Source organism: Bombyx mandarina, chromosome 19, assembly GCF_030267445.1.
Source record: "Bombyx mandarina strain Sakado chromosome 19, ASM3026744v2".
In the NCBI taxonomy this organism is placed as follows: Eukaryota; Metazoa; Arthropoda; class Insecta; order Lepidoptera; family Bombycidae; genus Bombyx; species Bombyx mandarina.
Window position 1 is genome coordinate 653,705 of NC_143225.1, and position 27,810 is coordinate 681,514.

At 42.4% G+C, this 27,810-nt stretch overlaps 1 protein-coding gene across 1 annotated transcript; it reads left to right on the forward strand.

Moving 5' to 3' along the window:
- The first annotated feature begins 131 nt into the window (after window positions 1-131).
- On the forward strand, window positions 132-27,586 carry LOC149500781 (uncharacterized). The gene is made up of 15 exons (XM_089735489.1): window positions 132-312; window positions 1,360-1,575; window positions 1,965-2,112; window positions 4,556-4,687; window positions 8,129-8,285; window positions 9,605-9,707; window positions 9,792-9,912; window positions 10,858-10,977; window positions 11,671-11,853; window positions 14,209-14,388; window positions 18,097-18,306; window positions 19,955-20,085; window positions 20,515-20,607; window positions 24,324-24,518; window positions 25,606-27,586. The coding sequence occupies exons 1-15, from the start codon at window positions 310-312 to the stop codon at window positions 25,771-25,773; spliced, it is 2,160 nt and encodes a 719-aa protein (XP_089591615.1). The 5' UTR covers window positions 132-309; the 3' UTR covers window positions 25,774-27,586.
- Window positions 27,587-27,810: the final 224 nt, after the last annotated feature.

The window sequence follows — 27,810 nt, forward strand, 5'->3', positions numbered from 1 at the left end:
GTTTTTATCACCTAGGTACGTTCAAGACTCAACTTATTTCTTTGGTTGAGCAGTGACTATTTAATTGGAACTATTTTAAAATTCAATCTGAAGGTCGATTTTGTCCCTATTTACCCCATTGTACGGTAGGTAGCCAATAGCCATAGATAAGATATTTAATCAGTAGCTGTCGAACTTTTTTCTGTTTGTGGTTCCTCTGTCCGCTAAATCGTATTTAAAAGTTATATTATTTTTAGTAGCTATTAAATCTACACACTGAATTAATAAAATTAATAACCTACCTATGAAGTGGGTTAATTGCTCTCAAACATGGTATGTAATTAAAATAGTGTGTAATAGTTTCATGGTTAACATATAAAAAACTACATGTACTTATTTTTCCTCGTTCCCTTAAGAAATTGATAAATTAGTTTATTATGAAATTTAATAACGTCCTTGTTAAACTCAATATTAAGTCATATCATATAGTCATGTCATTTAAACGTATTTTTTTCCAGTGTTTGTTTTATTATTTTTTTAAATCGTGATGTTTTGAAAAAATTTCAAAATATAAAAAAAATACCTAAGTTTTAATTCAAATTTATACTCTAATCTAAAGCATTATCATAAAAATTAATTCACGTGACGTAAAAAAACCTTTAATAATTGTGTTCAGTTGAATGGTGAGCTTGTTCATCCATCTTTAACCCACTGAGATTCTTGCCGGATCTTCTCGGTAGGTCGCAATTACCATTCGGTACTTAATAGATTCTGCAAAGCAAAATCCGTGTCAGCCATATAAATAAAAATAAAAACCCATTTGCCCAGTGAGCACAGTACTTACAGGATATTTCAAATTTTACATTGTAAAAGTTAATTGAAATATTATTTATTGTGGAGATAGGTAGATGAGTTCATAATAAGCTCGCATATATGAGATTACTGAAGCCCATGGACTGAATGCCATTACCAACCGTTAGTCATGATGTCAACCTCAATTTCATTAGAATAGAGGTAATCCTTTCAATTTCTATCAGAGACTATAAAGTAGTAGCAGTGCAAGGAGGTCTGGGTTCCATATCTGTTTCTTCTAAGTATTAAGAAGTCAGATTATGATTATATAAAGCACAATAATTTGACTACTTCAGAAGTTAAAAATTCTGGTGATTGTAGTACTTTATGTAGATACATTACCTTTTTTAATACATGTAATAAATATGGTAGCAAAGATAGGAGGGAACTAAAAGGACCAAATTATGTTAACACAAGAGGCTGATGAGAATCCACATAGTGTAGTATGATTGAAAGGACCGTGACAACATAGTTACATATTGACATATTTATTTAAAACAAAAACTGCCACTAATTGTTTGTTTTTAGCCCATGAAGATGATGAAAGAGAATATCCTCCCACAACCTCCACTGTCAACATGGTGGCTATTTGTGGCACTTGCTGCTACAGGCTTATCATTATACGGAGTATCATTAATAGATTATGCATTACCAGAACCACTGACTAGAGCAGCTCCAGTTGAGAAGTTCATTGCCGACATAGCTTATGAGCATCTTGTCAATTTGACTTCTATTGGCCCTAGGGTAGGTATAGTCTCTTAAAAAAAACCTAAAACTGCACCCTAAAGTCATTACTGATAAATAAATTACTAATCTATTAAATTCTACAATATTTACATTATTTCTTTTAAGTATTTTGAAAAAATACACTTTTCAATTGACTACCTAGTTTTCAAATTATTTAAATAAATTCTATCAACTACCAATGGGCACAGGAGACAGGGACTCCTGTCCTAAAGAAATCCTAATAAAATGTAGAGCAGGATTGCATCACTACATAAAGTTTTGGTAATTTTAGACCTGCCAAGAACTAATAAAACACAAAATTTTCAAATCTTTACTAAGAGGAGTTCAGTGGTAAGCAAATGTACAAAGGAATTATGTATTTAAAGACATCAGGTGTTTCATGTCAGGTGGCCGGTAGCTATGAAAACGAGGTGTTGGCCATCAACATATTAGTGGGGGCTGTCAAACAGATAGCTCGAGAGGCATCTCCCCACAATAGAGTGGAGCTAGACCTTCAAGTAGCAAGCGGTGCCTTCTCACTCACATTCCTTGATGGTAATGTTTCTAATTTATTATTTAAAAAGAACTTATATGTTAGGAATGGTTGATAAACGTAACTAAAGGTTTATTTATTATAAAAAAAGAAGATAATATTCCTAACCTAAAACAACATGTTATTATCCGCAACATGCTTCGACAGATTACAGAAATAGAGTTATCAGCAACATGCTTCGTCAAAAAGTACAATACTTACTTTCAGCTACAAGCATCGTCATAAGTAACATATAGGTTCACGCTAACAGAAATGTGCACGTAGGCATTGTCTAGTCAAACAACAAAAGTTGATAAATGTGACTTGATTGATTGGGGTCTTAGTGACGACAACAGGTTGGAAATGGTATTGTTTTCATTGTATAAGGCTTCATGTCCGCTTAAAACCAGGTGGATTTAAAATGTGTTTCATTATTAGTTTTTAATTGTGTTTTTAGACAGCATTGAAGCGTAGAGTACAACCTACCGTAGTCACTACTGCTCTTGTACAACAGGGCACAGCGAAGCCGCTGCCGTATTTATGCCCAGCTTCGAAACTAAAATATCTTAAACTATAGGCAAATATTATATTGAAGCTACATCGGCTATGAGCAAGTTATTGACCTGGTGTTAAGTGGTTACTGGAGCCCATAGACATCTACAACGTAAATGCGCCACCCATCTTGAGATATAACTTTTAAGATCTCAGTATAGTTACAACGGCTGCCCCACCCTTCAAATCGAAACGGACCAGGTGGGCTGTGAGCTCGTCCACATACCTAGGCAATAAAAAAAAAGTGTTCTCTACTCGAGGACCCTTCTGCCCCATCGGCCGTCTGATCTTCGCGCTATGTGGTCTGCCCGCTGCCACTTCAGCTTGCAAACCCTATGAGCTATGCCAGCATACAATAGCACTGTTCTATTCATTCCTGCTGCGAAGCAGTCACGCGTGCCGGTTAGAAGGGTGGGAACATTCTAGAGCATTAGAACAATGGTCATCGTATAGCTGTGTGTGTTGTTCTACACGGAACTCACCGTGACGCGGTCTCCGGTTGCAAGTAAATATAATTGTTACGGCGGCGGCGCGATGGAATACGCAAAAACAGTTTCAATCTGTTTGAGATTCATGAAAAGTTCGATTGCAATAATAACATCGACCGGTGAAAAGCTATTATTTGGTTTAAGTGACATTTTTGTAACTTTACAGGAGAGCCATTTAAAGTTTAGGATAAAATATCGTAACAAAAAAACTTCTTTGGCTATTCGAATGGAGTAAACTTTATTGAGGATCAATTAAAACATTCCTTAGGTTACAAGCCAGATTTTTAATTGTGTATCTTTTTTTATGCTCGTAATGTGTATCGTGTGCCTAGTATTGGTATCGGTAGGCAGCGGCTTGGCTCTGCTGCTCTGCTGGCATTGTTGAAGTCCGTGGGCGACGGCAACCACTCACCATCAGGTGGGCCGTATGCACGTCTGCCTAAAAGGGCAATAAAAAAATTATAATAAAATAAAAACATCGAATTGTTGATGCTAATACCAAATAGAGCGGACGGTTTAATTACAAAGATAGTTGTCGCGTAATAAGCTGAATGTCGCTTAAACCAATTAGCCTTTCACCCCTCGTTATAATAAAATAGTTATTATTATTAATTTTCGCTTCATAGAGCGTATTTTTAAAGCGATCCTTCATCGTGGAAGTCGTTAGTTGAAAAGTTTTAAGTACATGTTTATTACAAAAATTGGTAACTTCCTGCGGGATCTGAACAGCGGCATAGTCGCAACCTCAACGGTTACATCGGGCGTCTTATCTTTTATGTCACGACTTCTTAATGGAAACATTAGCTCAACGAGATCGGTGTTCAATGACCTTTCTTAGAGGTAAATCTTATAACCGATAGTCGAACGAACTATATGTAAGTTCCCTGCTTACATGTATCGTAGTGTGATAATTCAGAAAAAGATTCTGAGGAATTACTAACTAACTCTAAATCAAGGTGACCTGAAAAAATAAAAAAATCGAATCGTTTGGAACCCTCTGTATTTTGTACCGTGTAATCCATGGGGAGTGCTCTAAGGACTAAGGAATTGTTTGAGATGATACCATCATCTCGTTTTTACCATCGCACCGCCCGCCATCCACAGAGCTCACCCATACTACCTGGAGCCACTGCGTTCATCCACAGTGCGTTTTCAAAGATCTTTTTTGCCACGTACTATCCGGCTTTGGAATGAGCTCCCCTCCATGACATGTCCTTCTTCAAACGAGGCTTGTGGAGAGTATAGAACGGTGGGCAGCGGCTTGGCTCTGTCCCTGGCATTGCTGACATCCATGAGCGATGGTACCACTCACCATCAGCTGGGCCGTATGCTCGTCTGCCTGTACAGCAATACCCTAAACTGTTACTGTCGGAAATTGGTCGCAGCAGTGCTTTTAATACTGTAATGTCATAATTGGACCCACCAGGAATGACCAACGTATACCACGGCGTTCAGAACGTGGTGGTCCGCGTGTCGGGGGCGGGGGGCAGGCCGCGTGGTCGCCGGAGAACCGCGATACTCCTCAACTGTCACTTCGACACGGTCCCCGATAGTCCAGGTAAATATTAACAATCTGCTACAGGTTTTTGTGGGTGGAGATGGAGTGGCCAAGTGTCCGAGCATTTGGACCAGAGATTGAGCCACGTACTTCACTGTGCCACTGACCGACATAAGTGGCTACAAATTACAAAAAAGGTCACATGCGGACGCATCACAATACTCAGCAATGACTGAAGGAGGAGGACAGTTTTTTGTTTCAGCAAACATAACAAACAACGCTAAATGTTGCTCAAATAAACGCCAAAGAGAATGACATCTTAAACCTTGAAACGTAAGGTCTTAGTATTAACTGCGTTGGAAATACGTCCTTTCATACCGGAAAACCTGGTTCTTCATGATAGCAAGTGGGAAGGATGCTGGCCTGTCTTCCTGTCAACTGGCCCCAGTGTTATCGCAATTACGAACGTTTCGTGACGTGGTTCCTTTACAGTCACAGAAAAATTCTATGCGTCCTGTCTATTTTTGCGGCAAAGCACTAACGCATTCCTGTTTGAGGGGTGGGGCAGCCAGATATACTGTACAATGGAGACTCGTGCGGTCTCCCACAGTCTCACGGTCACGATGTCTATATATTGTACATTAGACGGGCCGTAATCATTTTCCTTCATCTAAGCAATAAAAATTTACATACATAAAATATATTAAATGGATATTTTCATAATAATATGATATATAAGTTTATTAATAATTATAATGAAAAAAGTACATTTTCTTAACATCTCCAAAGACATCCCTTGACACCCTTTACAGCGCTGATTATGTTTATGAGGGCATTTCCTCAAAATATTAAATCGAGAGAAATAGGAAATATCAAAAAGGCATTTTCTGGCCACTGAAGATGTCACTTCGGCAGTTAAACTTCTATTTTTTTTTTTTTCCTTCCTAAGCTGAGAGCCTTGAGAGGCTATTTCAGCGTAACCCTAACTTTTGTAGGTGAGCTCACGGGGCTCAAACCTGATGACGTTGCTAACACGAACCCTAGCAAGAGCCGTGCTTCGCAGAATCTACCACCGGATCGGAAACGCGGCCTACTGAGAAGATCCGGCGAGAAACTCAGTGGGCTGTATCTGAGAGTTAATTTACTCGTCGAGCCCTTCGTCGCAAGCGACGGGTTCGACGAGAACGGTGACCGGTGCTTGAAGTACCTAGAAGCACCGTTAGTGGATCTGGAGGATCCGAGATGACGTGTTTTGGGCGACGTCGACTGCTTTCCATTCTGTCCGCAGGATCGGGAATGTAGTTATCGGCGGCCACGATGAGAGGGTTCTTGTGTCGTGCCGCTTTATCGAAGTGGTAAACTTCTAAAGGGAATGAATACCTTCTATTCTAATTCCACAATTACCTAAATAACGCTAACGAGATTTTCAAGAAATCTTCTATACACAAGTTTCTGACAATAACAGTTGTAGTCCCAAATACGCGCTCGTCGTCCCTTTGTTGTTCCATTAAAGATATAATGGCAACATTAAACGCGTTCGAGACCAGAGCTCGCGAACTGGGAATCTTTATGCTCTCAATTTTGATCATCATCAGAAACAATGTAGTTAAAATATCATTAAATGAAGCCTTTGCCATTACATTCGTGAAAAACGTATTCTTAGATTAAAGATTTAATCTAATCATAACTAAACATAAATTTGAAATTTGAGAATTTTAAATTTGATCCACCATTAGGATTATCGTGTACAAGATAAAAATATTACGTTAGATAAGTCGTTGGGATTATTGCGATAATATAAGGGAATATCGTGAGTAAAATTGAACTTTTTTGTGTCAAGGGATCGTGTGACACCATCGGGCCTCCGCCCCGTTCTGAATTCTGATTATTTTGATACCTATAGAAGCCCATTGCTTTTTTTTTTTCCTACTTATTCTTGTAACCTCGAGGGTTTACACTAGATTCGCCGGGTGAGTAGATGAGCTCACGGGACTCTACCTTGGTGAAGTTGCTAACACTGGCCCTAGCATGAGCAGTGCTTGGCAGGATTTACCACCAGATCGAAAACGGGACCCACTGAAAAGCTCCAGCGAGAAACTCAGTGGGCTGGGTCTATGGGTAATTTACTCGCGGAACCCTTCGTGGCAAGCGACGGGTTCGACAAAAACGGTGACCTAAAAGGTACCTCAAGCACCATCAGTGGATGGGAGGATCCCAAATGACGTGTGTCCCATCGTAATTGTTTGGCTTAAATTGATACATTTGAAATGTGGTGGATAAGTCTTGAATATCCTAAGGTGCGGGCGCAATATGGGGGGTTTTTTGAAATGATAAATCTTTTCAATTTATATTGTTGAGTAATTTAAAGGTATCCTGGTGAGTGTAAAAGTGTAAACTAACGTTCGACGTTGACTTTATTTTTTTTATTGCTTAATTGGGTGGACGAGGTAGACCTAAGAAGAAATGGATGGATTGTGTGAAAGACGATATGGGTAAGAGGGGAGTGAGCGAAGAAATGGTATATGATAGAAGAGTATGAAAGGAAAAAACATGTTGCGCCGACCCCAGGTGACAGGTGTCTGGGCAGGATAATGATGATGATAGGTGGACGATTTCACGGTCCACCTGGTATTAAATGGTTAGTCCATAGACATCTGCAACGAAAATGCCATAAGGCTATAAGCAGGGTCGCAGATTGCTTAGCTAATTGTGTCATTTCTAAGCAGATACAAAAAAATAACATAAGTATCTAAGCGATAAAAGAAAATCAGGTATTCAATATATAGCAGTGAACGCATAGAACAGCTTGTAAGGACGTCTCGGTAAATTGAAGGCAATTATTGTAAGCGACCAATCTAGTAGCAATTTACGGCGTCATTAGCAGAACACAAACCGCTCGTGCAACTCAAGGAGATCGAACGTGTGAATTCAATTAATTAAGAAATGGATCGATCGTGTCAGGAGAGCGTGACTTGCAACATGGGAATTTACACGTTATTTCGGAACCTCCCGACCCACTAACGGTGCTTTTAGGCACCTCAAGCACCGGTCAGCGTTCTCGTCGAACCCGTCGCTGGCGACGTAAGGCTCGGTTAATGAGATTAACCCACAGACACAGTCCACTGAGTTTCTCGCCGGATCTTCTCGGTGGGTCGCGTTTGCGATCCGGTGGTAGATTCTGGGAAGCACTGCTCTTGCAAGGGTCAATGTTAGCAACGTCTTTTGGTTAGAGCCCATCTACTCGTTCGTTTACGCTGGTATAGCCCTCGAAGGCTACCAAATTGGTAGAAAAAAAAAAGGAAATTTACAGTAAACTTAGCTAATTTTAATAATGCACCGAGATAGCACTTTCTTTTGCCCTTTTAACTTAATTATATTATTTTGGGGAAAAAAGGATTACATCACTATGAGACTTTGTGTAAGTGTCATTTGATTCGGATTGTCAGTTACTGACTGAAGAGCAGTCGTTGTAACAACGGCATGATACATAACTGCGCACAGGAGCCAGTGACGACGGTGCCGGGTGCGCGGTGCTGCTGGAGGTGATGCGAGCCCTGGCCGCCACCCCGCACCCGCTGCGCCACGACGTCATATTCCTGCTCAACGGCGCCGAGGAGAACATTCTGCAGGCCTCGCACGGCTTCATCACGCAGCACAAGTACGTTGGCACTGCTGGAGGATTTCTCATTAACTTTCATTTCAGCAATTAAATGTTTTGCAAAGAATTATGTAAATTCTAGGTGTTCAAAACGCTAGAAAATGTGAAATGAAGTAAATCTACGTAGACTATAAACAAGATCTGACTTCTTATTTCGACTTTTTGGCGGGAACGCGAGGAGTGAAGTTGTGTGATTTGTTTTATTTTGTCTATTTAGTGTTTCTTCGGGTTTAAATGTGTAATAATTATGGTTTATTAACTGTTTAATATCTGTGAAAGTGCACAAATGTGGGAAAATGAAACAAAGCCGCTGGACGTAACTTCTCGGGATCCTCCAAAAAGTCCACTGAAAAAATCTTAGTAAGTGACCACCATTTTACTGAGATGATGTTTCATCCCATATCATTTCATTTAATTAAATCCCAGTTGATTAATGTCTCAAATTAATCATCTTCATTTCATTTCACTCCATAATACCATTTTTCATGAAAATATGAATGTAAATTAAAATAAGACATGACTTAAAGGTCTCAGTTACCAGGTCATAAAATCCCTTATAAAAAAAAACTTCTTATTTCATGCGTTACTGCATCGAACGACTTAAACGGACTTACTGATACATACAATACTACAACGTATTGATGTCGATTTTAACTTCTTTAGTTGGTCATAGTTATTGCGAAAGGTCCAGTTATTTCTTTTTCTTCTTTAGTTTTTGGCTCCGGCACGGTTTGTGCATTAGCCAGCGTCAAGTAATAAGATGTTTATAATTCGCCGTTTTAATTATTTACAGTTTATGAAATAAACTTAATCAAACGGCATGAAATGAAATGAAATGAGATGAGACGATATGGGATGAAATATAATCTCAGTAAAATGGTGATCATGTACTGAGACTTTTTCAGTGGACTTTTTGGAGGATCTCGAGAAGTTACGTTCAGCGGCTTTGTTTCATTTTCCCACATTTGTGCACTTTCAGATACTAAACAGTTAATAAACCACCGTTATAACGCATTTAAACCTGAAGAAACACTAAATAGACAAAATAAAACAAATCACACAAATTCACTCCTCGCGTTCCCGCCAAAAAGTCGTTCCCCTATTTGCCAAGACTTGTGGTGCGGTCGTGACATAAGTTATCCAATGTGATTTTAGCGCTTTTGCGAGCGGAATTGATTCTATTACTGATTACGAACAGACTACCCGCAAACTAAGATCACTTGTTAAATTTAGTTTATTAAGGTCGATAATAAAACTGCATCTGATCTAACGAAATATGAAGCGCCAGTGGTTGTAAAGGGGGTATTGTTCTGCGTCAGATGGGCCAAGTCGGTGCGCGCGTTCATCAACATCGAGGCGTGCGGCGCGGGCGGGCGCGAGGTGCTGTTCCAGGCGGGGCCCGACGACCCCTGGATCATGGAGGTGCGTCCCCCACTCCGTTCCTCCTTACGTTTGTCGTGACGCGGCGTGGTCCGTGGGCCGCACGAGTGACGCGAGAGTGCGCAGGTGTACGCGGCCGCCGTCCCGCACCCCTTCGCGTCGTCGCTGGCGCAGGAGCTGTTCCAGAGCGGCCTCATCCCGGCCGACACCGACTTCAGGATATTCAGGGACTTCGGGAAGCTCTCAGGTCATTACCGACTTCTGTAGTAAGACATGTTGCACATTCATTTTTCTATTTAATCTTTAACCTCTCGTTTAGTAATCTAAATTAATGATTGACTAGTATGTGTTATCCATTATGACATGTGACTGTGAGATGTGGTCGCTCACAAGAGGCCTTATTAGAAGGCCGAAAGTCACTTAAAGAGCAATAGAGAGGGGTACGCTCGGAAGTTTCCCTGCGAAATCGAATTAGGAATGAGGAGATTCGCAGAAGAACCAAAGTAACTGACACAGTCCGAACGATTGCAAGATCGAAGTGGCAGTGGCCAGGGCACATTGCTCATCGAATAGATGTCCGCTAGAAATTCTCGAGTGGTAACCCCGATTTAAGCTGCAAAAGACCGTTTGTTGTGGCAAACCTTGGTCCATGTCCAGAAGAGGACGTGCGTGGGCTGAAAACTAGAGATGAAACGGATATCCGATATCCGGCCTATACGGCCATGTTTTCACTATCTGGCCGGATACCGGATAGTTAATCAGTATCCAGCCGGATTTCGGATAGTAAATTTTAAGAAAATCTCATGGTTATACAAAAGGCTAAATAATCCCACAAAAGGTTATGGACAACTTTTATTTTTATTATCGCACGTTAAAAGTGATTGTTTTATTAATTAGTTTGTTTAATACTCAAAATTCAGAAGTGGCATATTGTGGTGAATGAATACCAAATCGTCGTCGTACCGAGTCGTCGCGATCTTCGCTCACGTGCGACAACACCGGAACGCGCACGAATATTTCCGAAAGCGCCGAATATCCGGCGCTCCGGCCTCGTAGTTTTCCGAATATTCGGTATCCGGTATCCGGCCAAACCACTATCCGTTTCATCTCTACCGAAAACATTAATAATGATTCACAAAAAACTTGTTTTATCGATCGAATGAGCTAACGTGAGCGGGTGAGGGTTCCGCAGGCGTGGACCTCGCGTGGAGCTCGAACGGCTACGTGTACCACACCGGCCTGGACACGGCCGACAACATCCCCAAGTCCGCGCTGCAGCGCACCGGCGACAACGTGCTGGCCCTCACGCGGGGTACGAATACACTTTCTGTTACGACTTGCTCTAGACACATCCGGGTAGCTTCACGTGGACTTGCCAAACACTGGTTTATTAACAGCTCTTTACTGGTGGTAGGACCTCTTGTGAGTCCGGACAGGTAGGTACCACCGCCCTGCGTGTTTCTGCCATGAAGCAGTAATGCGTTTTGGTTCGAAGGGTGGGGCAGCCGTTGTAACTATACTGAGACCTTAGAACTTATATCTCAAGGTGCGTGGCGCATTTACGTTGTAGATGTCTATGGGTTCCAGTAACCACTTAACATCAGCTGTGAGCTCGTCCACCCATCTAAGCAATAAAAAAAGTTCTCAGACAAGCATTGTTACAAAGGTCGCATCACTTCGTTTTGTACTCGCTTTATATCACTATACTACATTAGTCACTCTACTCTCTAGTACCTAGTACGCATTAGTATCTAGTACGCACTAGTAACTAGTACGCACTAGTATTCACTTCATACCGCTATACTATACTAGTCATTCTACTCACTAGTATCTAGTACGCTCTAGTATTAACTTCATACCGCTATACTATGCTAGTATACATTATTATAAATATTCGCTTTGTCTCGCGTTGCTACATCCACACTGAGATCCAGAAGTGGATCGGGTAACTAGTAAACGTATCTAGAATAAAAAAAGACATCTTATTCTATTAATTGATACATAGGAATGCTCTCCAGCGAGAATCTAGAGAAAGAGGTGGACAAGTCAGGGCAGCTGGTGTACTTCGACGTGCTGGGCGCGGTGGTGATCTCCGGGCGGGCTCCGCTGGCCGCGCTGGCGGTGCTCGCAACCATCGCGCTCCTGCTGCTCAAGATACACGTCAACGCCACTAGAGCCAGGAAGGCGCGTGAGTACTCCCGCTGCTCGCGGTCCGCGGGTCGGTCTCAAGGGCGCCTGTACATCAAAATCCCACAAGATGTTCAGAACCTACATATACATATAGGTTTAAGAAAACTATTAAAGAACATCTGTGCAATATAGCTTACTATAAAGTCAATGATTATCTAGAAGATTGCACAAAGTGGGAATGAGTTGCTCGCTCCGGGTATTTTAATATTGTAATAATTATTACGTTATAATACTCATTTTAAAAATTAATATTTAAAAAAAACCTAATATTAAAAAAAAAACGACATGCCCGCTGAGTTTCTTGCCAATTCTTCTCAGGACGAAGGCTAGTTTTTGTGAATTGGCGGTAGTTCTTTTTGACGTTCAACAAGTATGTACTTTGATTTATCTATACCTAGTCAGGTCATAAATTCTGTCACATGTTTAATGTAAAATAATTGAAACAAGTTTATTCATTATGTAACCATTCATATACCAAAATGAACTTAACAAAATATAGATTCTTATAACACTAAAGTTTATTCAAAATGACCTCCGTGATTTTGAATACAGGCCTTCAATCTGCGCGGCCAGTCGTCTATCGCAGCACGAACGAGGTCCATGTCAATATCGGCGGCTGCCTTAATCAAGGATGTCTTGAGTGACTCCAAATTGGGATGAGGCTTTGAGCACGCCTTTTCCTCCAAGTGTTGCCATATCTTGTAATCTAACGGATTCAAATCTGGACTGGAGGAGGGCCAGTCTTCGTGCCGGATGAAGTCGATTTCACGCGCCGCCAGCCAGTCTTGTGTGCTCTTCGCTCTATGAGCTGGCGCCGAATCTTGTTGGAATACCCAGTGCCTGTTATTGAACATGGTATGAGAAACAGGTTCCACAAGGTTCGTCAGGACTGTATTTTGATACACAACTGCATTCGTTTTTACACCTTTCTCACAAAAATGTACCTCTGTTAAGCCCCAATAAGAAACTCCCAACCATACCATGAGCGAGGATGGAAAATGACCTCGTTGGACACGCGGAATACGGACACACTACTGTGTGCATACACCTTATCATTTTGTTTGTTGTAGCTCTCTTCTACGGTAAAAATTTTTTCATCCGAAAAAAGAATTTCCCGATATTTTTTTCCCGCGTACCGCTTCAACAAAGCGCGGCATCTCTTCAGTCTCAGGTCCATTAGACGAGCATTCAAACGATGTCCTGTTTTTCTTCGATATGCCCGAAGCCCTAAGTCTTCATTTAACACCCTTTTCACCATGGTTCTGCTTAACTCCATCTGAAGGGCCAACAGTTTCTGCTTACGTTTGGGATTTCTTTGAATTCGCGCCTTCACAGCTTTTATCACTGCTGGAGTCCTAACAGACCGAGGGCGACCACTTCTTGACCTGTCATCTACACTAGAGTCTTCATTGTATCGTTTGATGGTACGATAAACGAATCTTTTGGTTATATTAAAATTTTTCAGTATGTAAAAAATTTGAATTGGCGCGTAACCGCAACGATGCAACGCAATAACTGCAACACGGTCTTCTTTAAGCGTCCACTCCATATTTAAAAATGAGTAAAATTCTAAAAGTATACATTTTTATTTTCATGAACAATTCGAAATTCGAATTCAATAAACTTTTTTGTGGCCAGCATTCTAAAAGAAAAGTTTTTACTGTGTGACAATACTTATGACCTGACTAGATACATATAAATAAAATTGGAATGTGTTTGTAATATTGAAATAACCGCTTTTTACTACATGCATATCGACGCTTGAAAGGCAAATGTGACTAAGCGACAATAACTGCTTTGTACATAAATGATAGGCAATAACCATATTCGATGCGCAAAAAATATATATTTCTAGGTCTATTAAAACCATTTCAATCCTACAGCTACTAGCTAGATTCTACTACAGCTAGATTCGTTAAAATAAATTTTGTTTTCAGGTATTTCAACTTTAAATTAGTCTACTGTAAAGTTCACGCATTGTCGCTTAGTCACGTTTGCCTTTCAAGCGTCAATATGAATATATATACCGTACAGACACCAAAATAATATTTTTTACAATTTTTATGTCTGTCTGTTTGTTCCGGCTAATCTTTGGAACGGTTGGACATATTTTGACGGGACTTTCACTGACAGGTAGCTGATGATATAAGGAGTCACATAGGCTACTTTTTTAAGACTAGTTTCGCCCCGCGGCGTCACCCGCGGTACGACAATAACCGTGGGTAACATCGCGGGATTCAACTATCAATAATAAAATTTAATGTTTCCGAAGCGAAGCGAGGGCGGGTCGCTAGTGTTGAATAAAAAAATCTTGATTTGATTTGATTTGAGTGCTAGTGCAACATTGTGTCAGTGTACACGCGGCGCGGCTGGTGGTGGCGCGGCGTGGGGCGCGCGGCGGCGGCGCAGTGCGCGGCGGCGTGCGGCGGCGTCGCGGCGTCGTGCGTGGTGGCCGCGGCGCTGTGCGTGCTGCGGCGCCGCCTCGCCTTCTACTCGCGCGGCTGGCTGCTGGCGCCGCTGTACGCCCTGCCCGGTCAGCGCTCCTGCACTTCCTACATAGTTTAAGGCTAGATTCATTCGCGAAGCAGCTGCTCTTCAGTTTGTAGTGTGCAGCTCGCCTAACCTTATATTTGTAACTGCACACACTAAATTATAACAGTATTATATGAATTGTCGACTTGAACAGTTCTCTGTTATTTCGCCTACAACACTCCAATACATGGCGACCCTTAGCCAGCAGTTAAAATTTTGCAACATACGTAAAATACGAGAGTAGCTGAATAAAATGTGAAGAAATGTAATTATGAAGAATATCGGAGCACGTTGCTAGAATTGGCGAGCGACTGAAGAGCTATCCCTCTGGGAGCCGTGGTGCGTTTTGGTCGCTCGCCAAAGCTGCAGAAGGAAATTTTCGCAGGTCTAGTCTCCCACCACTACGCAAGTCCGATGACAGTCTGGCCCATAGTGTGAAAGAGAAGGCTGACCTTCTGGTCAAACTCTTCGCCTCGAACTCGACTGTGGACGACGGGGGTGCCACACCACCGAACATCCCCCGGTGTGATAGTTCCCTGCCGGAGATCTGCTTTACACAGTGTGCAGTCAGGCGGGAACTCAGACTCCTGGACGTCCATAAGTCGAGTGGGCCAGACGGCATCCCTGCGGTGGTTCTAAAAACGTGTGCCCCTGAGCTGACGCCTGCGCTAATGCGTTTGTATCGCCTCTCTTATTGCGCTAACAGGGTTCCGTCTTCATGGAAGACCGCCCACGTCCACCCTATCCCCAAGAAGGGTGACCGGTCGGATCCATCAAGCTATAGGCCTATCGCGATAACTTCTTTGCTTTCCAAGGTGATGGAGCGAATAATAAATATACAACTCCTAAAGTATCTTGAAGATCGCCAGCTGATCAGTGACCGACAGTACGGTTTCCGTCACGGTCGCTCAGCTGGCGATCTTCTTGTATACCTTACTCACAGGTGGGCTGAAGCCTTGGAAGGCAAGGGCGAGGCTCTTGCTGTGAGCCTTGATATCGCGAAGGCCTTCGACAGGGTCTGGCATAGGGCACTTCTGTCGAAGCCACCATCTTACGGAATCCCCGAGGGTCTCTGCAAGTGGATCGCTAGCTTTTTAGATGGGCGGAGCATCACGGTTGTTGTAGACGGTGACTGTTCTGATACCATGACCATTAACGCTGGCGTTCCACAAGGTTCGGTGCTCTCCCCCACGCTTTTCATCCTGTATATCAATGACATGCTGTCTATTGATGGCATGCATTGCTATGCGGATGACAGCACGGGGGATGCGCGATATATCGGCCATCAGAGTCTCTCTCGTGGCGTGGTGCAAGAGAGACGATCAAAACTTGTGTCTGAAGTGGAGAACTCTCTGGGGCGAGTCTCCAAATGGGGTGAATTGAACTTGGTTCAATTCAACCCGTTAAAGACACAAGTTTGCGCGTTCACTGCGAAGAAGGACCCCTTTGTCATGGCGCCGCAATTCCAAGGAGTATCCCTGCAACCTTCCGAGAGTATTGGGATACTTGGGGTCGATATTTCGAGCGATGTCCAGTTTCGGAGTCATTTGGAAGGCAAAGCCAAGTTGGCGTCCAAAATGCTGGGAGTCCTCAACAGAGCGAAGCGGTACTTCACGCCTGGACAAAGGCTTTTGCTTTATAAAGCACAAATCCGGCCTCGCGTGGAGTACTGCTCCCATCTCTGGGCCGGGGCTCCCAAATATCAGCTTCTTCTATTTGACTCCATACAGAGGAGGGCCGTTCGGATTGTCGATAATCCCATTCTCACGGATCGTTTGGAGCCTCTGGGTCTGCGGAGGGACTTCGGTTCCCTCTGTATTTTGTACCGTATGTTCCATGAGGAGTGCTCTGAGACATTGTTCGAGATGATACCGGCATCTCGTTTTTACCATCGCACCGCCCGCCACCGGAGTAGAGTTCATCCATACTACCTGGAGCCACTGCGGTCATCCACAGTGCGTTTCCAGAGGTCTTTTTTGCCACGTACCATCCGACTATGGAATGAGCTCCCCTCCACGGTGTTTCCCGAGCGCTATGACATGTCCTTCTTCAAACGAGGCTTGTGGAGAGTATTAAGCGGTAGGCAGCGGCTTGGCTCTGCCCCTGGCATTGCTGAAGTCCATGGGCGACGGTAACCACTCACCATCAGGTGGGCCGTATGCTCGTCTGCCTACAAGGGTATTAAAAAAAAAAAATAAGAAAAGAATAGTATGAAGAATAGAAGTTTGTAAAACGAGAAGAGAAAAGAAGATTTTCAAATTATAGAAAATGAAAAAAAAAACTCTCACAGAAGATTGATTTGGATGAAGCGATGAGAACAATAGAAGAAGACAAAAAAGGGTGTTGCTGTCGGGAGCCGGGAGAATGCTCAAGCCTTATGATGAGAGGATATGCAGGGCGCCGAGAGATAAATTGTACGGGTCCGAGGTGGAGCAGCTAGGAGTCAGTTCGAGTCCAATGCTGAGGAGTTCATTCACCCATGCTACGTAAGACGTCATGACCTACATATACATTGCAAAACTGCAAAATTACTGCATTGGACTCGAACTGACTCCTAGCTGCTCCAAGTTGTTAGGTCTCCTTCGGAGGCGCTCGGACAGCTGTTAGCTAACCTCACCCCTTCTGGCTGAGCCTTTGCTCGCCCACCTGTCCTGGTGAAACTGGAAAGGCCTCCGGGCCACCAGTAAATCTTCAATCATAAAAAAAAAAGTTTAAGGCTTCGTCAAACAGAACGCGTACTTAGCGCGCGTCTGAACGCTAAACTGACGGCGTGCTATGACGCCGAGATGTGTTGCACTACTGCGGTAATATACTGTCAAACAGAGCGCCAGCGCTAGCAGTACGCAACGCTTTGTCGCGGCGTTAACCCTCAGACACAGCCCACTGAGTTTCTCGTCGGATCTTCTCAGTGGGTCGCGTTTCCGATCCGGTGGTAGATTCTGTGAAGCACGGCTCTTGCTAGGGTTCGTGTTAGCTACGTCATCAGGTTTGAGCTCCGTGAGCTCACCTACTAGTTAAGGTCATGCTGATGTAGCCTCTCAAGGCTCTCAGCTTAGGTAGGAAAAAAAAATCGCGGCGTTAGCTTTGACGTCAGGCGTTGAATTTTTTTTTACAAATTTTATTTTAGCGTCCGAGTGAATGTGTATTAAAATTCTGGGTAAGCCCGAAAAATTTACAGAATTAGTTAAAAAATACCCATGCTTAATACAATGCCAGACCTGAATCACTCGACATCTTAATACTTTTAAATTTTCACCCTGCTATCGAAAGGCACTATGATTTGGCGAATGCGTTGCGTCAAGGAGCGTTGGGCCATCTAGTCAATTTGTGTGACATGAAAAGAGCGCGTCATTAAAACGCAGCGCTAAGTACGCGTTCTGTTTGACGTAGCCTTTAAGGATAATGAATCCGCCATTGTCACACGCTTGCGTCTCTAGAAACATTCAATTAGGATATAAAACTATAGCACGGTGGTAGGACCTCTTGAGAGTCCCACCAGCCTGCCTATTTCTGCCGTGAAGCAGTAATGCGTTTCGGTTTGAAGGGTGGGGCAGCCGTTGTAACTATACCTGAGACCTTAGAACTTACATCTCAAGGTGGATGGAGCATTAACGCTGTAGATGTCTATGGGCTCCAGTAACCACTTAACACCAGGTGGGCTGTGAGTTCGTCCACCCATCTAAGCAATAAAGCACGACGTTGTACCCAGCCCTGGCGGTGTCGTGGTGGGTGTTGCTCCGGCTGCAACCCCGCGAGGGTGCGCTGGTGCGGGGCTGGTGGCGGGGGCGGCTGCAGCACGACGCGGGGGCGGCGCTGTGGGGCGCGCTGCTGCTGCTGTGCGCCGCGTGCGGCCTGCGCTCCGCCTTCCTGCCGCTCCTCTGGACCCTACTGCCGACCCTTGCTGATTTAGTGCCTTTAGGTAACTAAACAGACTTTATTGTCTTTCTTATGTTTTATCTTCACACAAATGAATCGTATACAAAAATAGTTTAAAAAAACACGCTTTATATAAAATTCAACTAAAGACAATAGAAAATAAATTTGAATAAATTTAAATTGAAAATAGTGTAAAATATATTTTATTGTAAAAAAAAGCGTGGGATTTTAAATTATGTAAATTGCCAAAAATCTTATTTTGCAAATTGAATAATGGAGTAATCTTATCAAATTAGTGTATTTTCATCGGTCCTCGATAAATCTACAAAATTTGAATGAAATCTGGCTGTTTAAAGTGAGTCAAAATCGCGTCTAAAGGAGTCACTTACAAACATACATACAAGTGAAGCTAATATAAAACGTGTAAAAAGCATTAAACGCGAATTGTGACGTCCCCCGACATATTATATTTTCTGACATAATCAACGAAATATCAGTCTTAAACAAAATTTTGACTTTCATAATCTAAATGTTAATATTTTCATTACATTGATGTGTGAACGAGCTCTAACTCCTGATATTAAGCGAATGTCGCCACCCAGGCTCTAGGCGTGAGGTCGTAGTCTCTCATCTCTTGTATGGCAACTCCCCAGTGGGCCTAATACTCCAGCTGTCAGTGGACTACGGCCGCACAGGTCACGGCGACCGTACTTTATGTTGCTCAATTAGAAATTGCAAAGTCTCGTCATGATAATCGCCTTATCGTTGCCGCCGCTGACTACTCCCCGAATCCTGATCACGCAGGAGCCAGTCACCGTCGACGCCCTAGACACGTCCTTACGGATCCATCAGATCCAATAACCTTTGCATTAGACGCCTTCAGCTCTAACACTAGGAGCAGGCTTAGGGACCCCGGTAACCGTACTCGTCGAACTCGACAAAGAGTTCGCCGTGCAACCTAACCCTAATCAGCTCGCTGAGTTTCTCGCCGGATCTTCTCAGCGGGTCGCGATTCCGATCCGGTAGTAGATTCATTCGCGAAGCAGCTGCTCTTGAGCTGTTAGGTCTCCTTCGGAGGCGCTCGGGTAGCTGTTAGCAAATCCCACCCCTCCTGGCTGAGCCTTTGCTCGCCCACCTGTCCTGGTGAAACTGGAAAGGCCTCCGGGCCACCAGTAATCCTTCAATCATAAAAAAAAATATATGTAGAAATTGCTAACACGTGGGGATTTTTTTTTTTTAAGAGATTTTATGACCTGGTAACTAAGACCTTGAAGTCATTTCTTATTTTAATTTATATTCTTATTTTTATGAAAATGATAATTTGGAGTGAAATGAAATGAAATGAAGATGATTAATTTGAAACATTAATCAACTGGGATGAAATGAAATGAAATGAGATGAGATGATGGTGGTCATTTACTGAAAAAATTTCAACGGACTTTTTGGAGGATCTCGAGAATTTTCCCACATTGCACTTTCACAGATATTAAACAGTTAATAAACCACCGTTATTACATATTTAAACCTGAAGAAACACTAAATAGACAAAATAAAACAAAACAAACAACGTCATTCCTCGCGTTCCCGCCAAAAAGTCCCTCGTGGGTTCAACGCCCTCGCATCAGTCGCAGCTCGCGTTACATTGCGGGTTCGCGTTCCGTTGCCGCCACGTACAGTGCGTGCGTCCGCAGGCGCGCCGCTCCCGCGCTGGTGCTGCGGCAGCGCCGTGTGCGTGCTGCAGTCGTGCTACCTGTCCGTGGGCTCGCTGCGCATGTTCGTGCCCGTGCTGGCCCGCGCCGGCGCCCGCGCGCTGCCCGCCGACGTCAGTATACACACGCGATACTTATTTATTACAAAAACAGGAAAGTCCTAAGTAGAGTCTTAATGATGTACCTCTCCGGCCACCTAGTGTATTCGTAGACATACGATCAAGTGCAATTCACATGTCTCAGGTCTGACCGAATGTCAGGAGATATTACACGACCACCAAAGTTTTTTTTTTCTTGCTTGTTAAGTGGTTACTGGAACACATGGACATCTACGACATAAATGCGCCACCCACCTTGAGATATAAGTTCTAAGGTCTCAAGTATAGTTACAACGGCTGCCCCACCCTTCAAACCGAAACGCATTACTGCTTCACGATAGAAATAGGCAGGGTGGTGGTATCTACCCGCGCGGACTCACTAGAGGTCCTACCACCAAATTATTATGAAGTGAAGTTAGAGCAGACAGTGGTTGCGGTGGACAGATGGCGGCGGCGGCGCTGGTGGCGGCGCTGTCGCTGGGCGCGGGCGGGTGGCTGCTGCCGCTGGCGGTGAGCGCGCGCCGCCCGCACCGCCTGGTCAGTACCGCACGCTCCTTCCTACACACAACTACCCATCGTAGTACCGGGCTTTGTCCAAAAATTCTTCATTCAGTAAACATACAACCTAGTCGTGTATATCTATATATTAATACATGAATCAAAAACTTTGTTCCCCTTTTTACGAAAATTGCGCGAACGGAGGAGTATGAAATTTCTTACACTAATATAGAATATAGAGAAGGACTGCAGAATGTTAACATTTTTTTTTATTATGCATAAAAAATACATTAAATCAATAATAAAAAACATTACACACTACAGTGTATTTGACACACTGCGTATGTGCATACTATTTGTTTAATGTCAAATTTTACTTACTGCTTAAAGTCTGGTCAAATTGAGAATAGATTAATTATGGTTTGTCTTTATGAATATTTTTGTCTAAAGTGTAATCTTGGCGAAATCTGTGATTATAGAAGTATAATAGTATTTGATACTGTACAAACCTATAATTTTATTTAATTATAGTCGAATTTCGACTACCGGGGGATCACTAGTACGTATCCAACTACCAACAATGATGCAAACATTCTGTTGACTGCACTGTGACGTCACCAACAATTAACTAAGTCTATGGAGGTCGGTTGTACCCCACGCCAGGCTCATTCAGCCCTTGTCGGAAGTACACCGGGACGGCGTTGGCTTAGCGAGGACTCCTCGGAGGGGGCCGCGTTGACTGAGCGTTTGGGAAAATCTGGAATGCTCAGTCGCCAGTTAATGTGTAGGCTGTTAGATATCACTTTCCCAAATATTTCATGAACCACACCCAACGAGTCAGTGGAAGTGACCTTGTTCTTGTAATCATCGAAATTCTGTAGCGTAGTCCTGAAGCCATAAAGTTCTGTAGCTCGGCGATATACCATTCTATACAGTGTAATAGCATGCCTTCTTAGATACTCATAAACATATGAACCAACAGGGCCTCATATAGGGTAACCTTGTCTATGGGCTCCGGCAACCATTTCACACTGAGCGGGCTATAAACCCATCCACATATCTCCTTTTTATTACTTAAAAAGTAAAGAACCTCTAGCTCGATTGCATCTTGATTGATTCATTATTCTTACTTAATATTACTGTTTCCCCGAACTTCTGTGTCCATTATTTTAATCAATGAATCGATGGAGTTTAATTTCTGTGCTGCACGTTATAAAACCATTCCTGATCCTGCGGACCGAATGGTAAGCAGTAGACGTCGCCCAATATATGTCATTTCGGATCTTCCCGATCCACTAACGGTGCTTTTAGGTACCCTAAGCACCGATCACCGTCCTCGTCGAACCCGTCGCTTGCGACGAAGGGCTCGACGAGTAAATTAAACCATAGACACAGTCCACTGAATTTTGCGAATCTTCTCAGTGGGTCGCGCTTCCGATCCGGTAATAGATTCTGCGAAGTTCTGCCCTTGCTAAGTTTAGTGTTAGCAAAGTCATCAAGTTTGAGCCGCGTGAGCTCGCCTATTAGTTAAGGCCTCGCTGATATGGTCTCTCAAGGCCATCAGCTTAGATAGGAAACCAACAAACCAACATTATAAAAAGCGGACAATTTTTGTTGCGTTTTTTTTATTGCTTAGATGGGTGGACGAGCTCACAGCCCACCACAGGTGTTAAGTGGTTACTGGATCCCATAGACATCTACAACGTAAATGCGCCACACACCTTGAGATATAGTTCTAAGGTCTCAGTATAGTCACAACGCCTACCCCACCCTTTAAACCGAAACGCATTACTGCTTCACGGCAGAAATAGGCGGGGCGGTGGTACCTACCCGTGCGGACTCACAAGAGGTCCTACCTACCACCAGTAATTACGCAAATTATAATTTTGCGGGTTTGATTTTTATTGCACGATGTTATTCCTTCACCGTGGAAGTCAATCGTGAACATTTGTTAAGTGCGTATTTCATTAGAAAAATTGGTACCCGCCTGTGGGATTCCAACACCGGTGCATCGCTCGATACGAATGCATCGGACGCCTTATCCTTTAGGCCACATCATCATCATCATCATCATCATCAGCCTTTATCTGCCCACTGCTGGACATAGGCCTTCCCCAATGCCTTCCACGTAATGCGGTCCTCCGCCTTCCACGACGACTTCAAAATACTAGGTGAGCCGTTTTACACCAGGTGAGCCGTAACCTAGATCACCCAGCAATTCAATTCTTACAAACAAACAGTAGGACTATATTGTGATTATTATCCGTAGAAAACACAAAAAATAAATATTTACTAGCTGACCCGGAAAACGTTGTTTTGCCATATTATATTAGATTTCTAAGGAATATCTAGTGTAGAAAAAAACAACAACTTATTGTAAGTGTGTAAGGATGTGGTAAATGAGTGAAAGAGGCATGTAGCGCTGTGAACGATGAGGGAATATAAAAATAACAAAACCTCATTCAACCTTAAAATGCCTCATTATAACAAAAACAAATTGTCCAAAAAATAAATAATAAATGTTAGGGGTGGACAACCCTTATCACTTAGGGGTATGAAAAATAGATAGAAGCCGATTCTCAGACCTACTGAACATGCAAATAAATTTTCATAAAAATCGGTCAAACCGTTTCAGAGCAGTATTGTTAACTAACATTGTGACACGAGAATTTTATATCTAAGATATAGTTTTACACAGCATCACTTTATCGTTACAGATTTTTGCGTCCTCCTTATCAGATTAGGTACGAAAAAAAGTTTACCATTCACGGCTTATTGAATCTTTATCCACTACTAGCTTTTGCCCGTGACTCCGTCCGCGTGGAATAGTTACTTTGGCATAACGCTAAATTTTTACCCCCCTCTTCATTTACGTAGAAAGTGAAAATGTTTTTGAATTATAGAATGTTAAGGAAGCTATTTAAACCCCTATTTTGAAATCTTCTCTATTGGTGCTCCACTTGTGTTGGTCTTACCGTGATGTTATATAGCCTATAGCCTTCCAATAAATGGGCTATCTAATACTGAAACAATTTTTCAAATCGGACCAGTAATTCCTGAGATTAGCGCATTCAAACAAACAAACTCCTCAGCTTTATAATATTAGTCCACTATATTTATTCAAGCCTCTTAAATACAAACACGTACAAGAATTTATAACACTAGTATAATAAATAGTATACATGGGCTTTTTATGAGTTACACGTTAACAATATTCCCTGACTGTTATGCTAGGAAAACCTGTGTTACAAAAGTCAGTGGTTCAGTACTAGGTCACCAGGTAAAGAAAGTCAACCAGGAAGAGCGATCTGTGACCATGTAGTACGTACGTGTGTGTGTGTGTGTGTTTGTATGTATGTATGTGTGTCATACAATAAAATATAATAAAGTTTTACATTAAATATGTCCTATATTTTATATATTACACATAATACATAATATCTTCCATATATATAAATTAGGTATATTATATGAACAGTATATCACATTATATATACATCATTATATATTTTTACAACACGACTTTTTCTGTTTCCAAATTGTCTAAGCTTAGGAGCCAAGACTTCAGATTATTTTTAACGTCATACCTATTTAAGCCATCTATCTGCAGAGATATATTTACCTTATTATCAATTCTGCTACCTGACGAATAAGTCTGTCAAATTCCGTCCTACAAGCAATAGTGTCAGAGGCCGGTTTTCGTCTCCTCCTAGGAGGTGAAGTTTCCATTATTCGAATACTTCCACCTTTGTTGATGTTTCAAAAACAACGTTTCAGGTCCCGCGCACATAGTGATAATAGCATCCCCGGTAGAGGGGGCCCGGATATCCTGGACCAACGTGGTCCCCGAGCTGCAGGAGTCCACCCCCTGGGGCTCGCGGCGCACCTACTTCATAGCGCTGCACCGCGCGCGGGAGCCGGCGCCCTGGCACCTCCAGCTGCACATCCAGGTACGGCGGCAACATTGCCAACCAGGTGGGCGGACATTGTCAAGGAGGCCACAAACACCAGCGTCCCGGGCGCCATTAAGCAAGCCGAATGCAGGCAACATTGGAGGAAGCTGGTGCAAAAACTAGACCAAGGTCGTCACGGCCCTCAGTAATGAGGCAGGTACGCAGCGTGCAACCCCGGATGCTCAGTGCTGCGACCTCATGTCTCAAGGAGTGCGGTATTTGCGGATCACGAAACAAAACCACGGATCTACCGACCGTGAGCAATGGCCACCACGGCGGACGTGACCAGTGTGTTTAGTGCAAGTTTTTTAACGTCCTCAATGGCGTAAAAGTTCCAGTTGGAACAGCGCCCCTAGCGGCAACCGTAGGCAACTTTTCAACTCCATACAAAGTTGAGTTAACTTTTACGCTATCGAGAACGTTAAAAAACTCGCGCTAAGCACACTACTACTAATACTACTATCATTGAAAAACTGCTTTTTTTAATGCTCATACGAATATACTAGCTCACCTAGTATTAAATGGTTACCGGAACCCACAAACATTAACAACATGATTACCACCATCCATCTTGAGACATGAGTCCTGAGTCTCAGTTCTATAGTACAAAGGCTGCCCCACTCTTCAAACTGGAACGCATGACAGCTTCACGGCAAAATTAGGCGGGACGGTGGTGCCTGCTCGTGCGGACTCACAAGTAACCTACAGATTGATTCGATAAGAAACGTACTAAACATGTCTGGACTCTGAAATTACTTTCGATAATTCAATAAAAGGACCCTAAAAAGGCGGTGCAGAAAATATCCAAGGACAAACCAAATGGACGTTCATAGTGCAGCTGCTGCTGGTAGGACCTCTTGTGAGTCCGCGCGGGTAGGTATCACCACCCTGTCTGTTTCTGCCGCGAAGCAATAATGCCTTTCGGTTTGAAAAGTGGGGCAGCCGTTGTACTATAGAACTGAGACTCAGGACTCATATCTCAAGGTGGGTGGCAGCATTTACGTTGTAGATGTCTATGGGCTCCGGTAACCACTTAGCACCAGGTGGACTACCGAGGTATGCAATAATTTATTTATTTTAACAGCACAACTTCAAGACCCCTCCTTCGCACTGGCTGGACCTGTCCATAGCGGGCCACAGTATGTTCGGGGACCAGAAGCTACACCCGGATCACGAAAGATTGTTGAAGTCCTTACCGCCCTGGGTGGCCGCCACCGGCTGGGGGGTCGACTTACATTTGTACACGGTGTAGTTGCTGTGTAATGCGTGGTTCACGATGAGCCGAACTGTGTGCTTAGTGCGAGTTTCTTAACGTTCTCGATAGGGTAAAAGTTAGTCAATTTTGTATGCGGTGGTTGGAACAGCGCCCCTAGCGGCAAACGTACGCAAACTATCCCATTCCATACAAATATGAGCTAACTTTTACGATATCGAGAACGTTAAACAACTTGCACTGGTCGGCTACCGTGCTCGGACCGAACGAAGGCCGAACGAAAAAGCCCGATTGATTTTTTGATTTACTAAATATGAAATCTGAAGATAGATTGTATCGATTACAGTAACGTATAAACCGTTTTTATGTTTTGCCGTAAATATTAATAGTTTTTTTTAAGGAATTTACGACTTGGTAACTAAGACCTTTAAGTCATGTCTTATTTTAATTTTAATGAAAACTGCACTATGACTTTTTTATATATGAAAAATGTAAATATGAAGTGAAATGAAATGAAGTCGAATATAAAACATGACGTGTATGAAATTATGATTTTACCGAGATGAGATGAGATCATATGGGATCAAATATAATCTCAGTAAAATTGTGGTTATTTACGGAGACTTTTTCAGTTGACTTTTTGTAGGAACTCGAGAAGTTACGTCCAGCAGCTTTGTTTTATTTTCCCACATTTGTGCACTTTCACGGGTGCTAAACAGTTAATAAACCACTGTTATTACACGTTGAAACCTGATGAAACACCAAATAGACAAAATAAAACAACTCCCACAACTTCACTCCTCGTGTTCCCGCCAAAAAGTCAAAATATTAATAAAGAAAACTTGATAGGCATAGGGTTGAAACCATTAATCGACCTTCTTCTTCTTTTTTTAACTATGGCAATCAGCTTCTCGCAATTATATTGTTGTCAGTGTCGAGTTTATAAAGATCATAAATTATTCAACACAGAGGTACATTTACTGTTTATTAAATTTAAAAGTATATGAAGCAAAATGAGATTATGATTCATTTTACTAACTGGGGCTTAAATGACTAATGACCGCGGCCTCATTGAAGGGGCTGTAAGTTCGACACTGACGATGTTTGTAGGACGTATAGCGCTCACTGGTGCTCACGGCGCACGCGGCCTGTATGCGTCGACATTGTTAATATTGTTGTCACCTGATTCATTTTAATAGCTAACACTGGCATAAATTAGAACCCATGATATCGAGGGGTGAAGGGAGTGAAGGGTATGGATTAAGTGACATTTCGCTTAACACGCGACATTTATTCTTGTAATCAAAGGTTCGTTTTATTTTGTATTAGCATCAACAATTCGATATTTTTAATTACACTTCAATTAAGCTTATCCCATTCAAAGAGTTTTATTTTTAAGTTGTATTATGATTTTTTTTCCAAATTTTAAACTTTAAATGGCTGTATTGTAAAGTTGCAAAAATGTCGCTTATACCAAATGGCCTTTTACCTCTCGATATTAATAAATCGATAATCAATATTTATTGTTAATTCATTAATTTTATCTGTATCTGCATCTGTCCATCGGCACTAAAATTAAATAGCGGTTAACTTTTTATTTTATTCTCCAATATATTGTTACGGGTTTTTAAGATAGTCTTAATTTATTCTTTTTTTTAAACCAATAAATGGTAACTAGTGGTTTTTGATTATTCCGAAATGGAATTTGACAGTAGATGGTTTTAAAAAAAAAGTGGTGTCTATGTCGCGCCGTATGGCGGGAACGGTAATTAACTTTTTAAATTGTTTTTATATTTTAGAATAATTGTCGTTTTTTTTGGTTAGATTTAAATATCAGTGAATCCTTTAAAAATGTGTTTTATTGACCTTTACCGTGTATCAAAACGTTAAAGATGTGTAGATTCTGATACATTAACATTTATAGAGTGTCTCACTCGTGTCAACGCAATTTTTATAGCACGCATTATTTTGTATCACGACTGAGCCACTGGGAGAGTTCATATCATTATGTTCCAGCACTGACGGCTTCTGTCTTGTGCCCTCGCGCTCACAGCTCTCAGAGGATGAGCGGTCCAC

Excerpts from the sequence above, each read along its gene's own strand:
- LOC149500781 (XM_089735489.1), top strand. Across the intron at positions 10,978-11,670 it reads CGTGCTGGCCCTCACGCGGG|GAATGCTCTCCAGCGAGAAT; the intron begins GTACGAATACAC and ends ATTGATACATAG. Across the intron at positions 18,307-19,954 it reads TGCTGATTTAGTGCCTTTAG|GCGCGCCGCTCCCGCGCTGG; the intron begins GTAACTAAACAG and ends GTGCGTCCGCAG.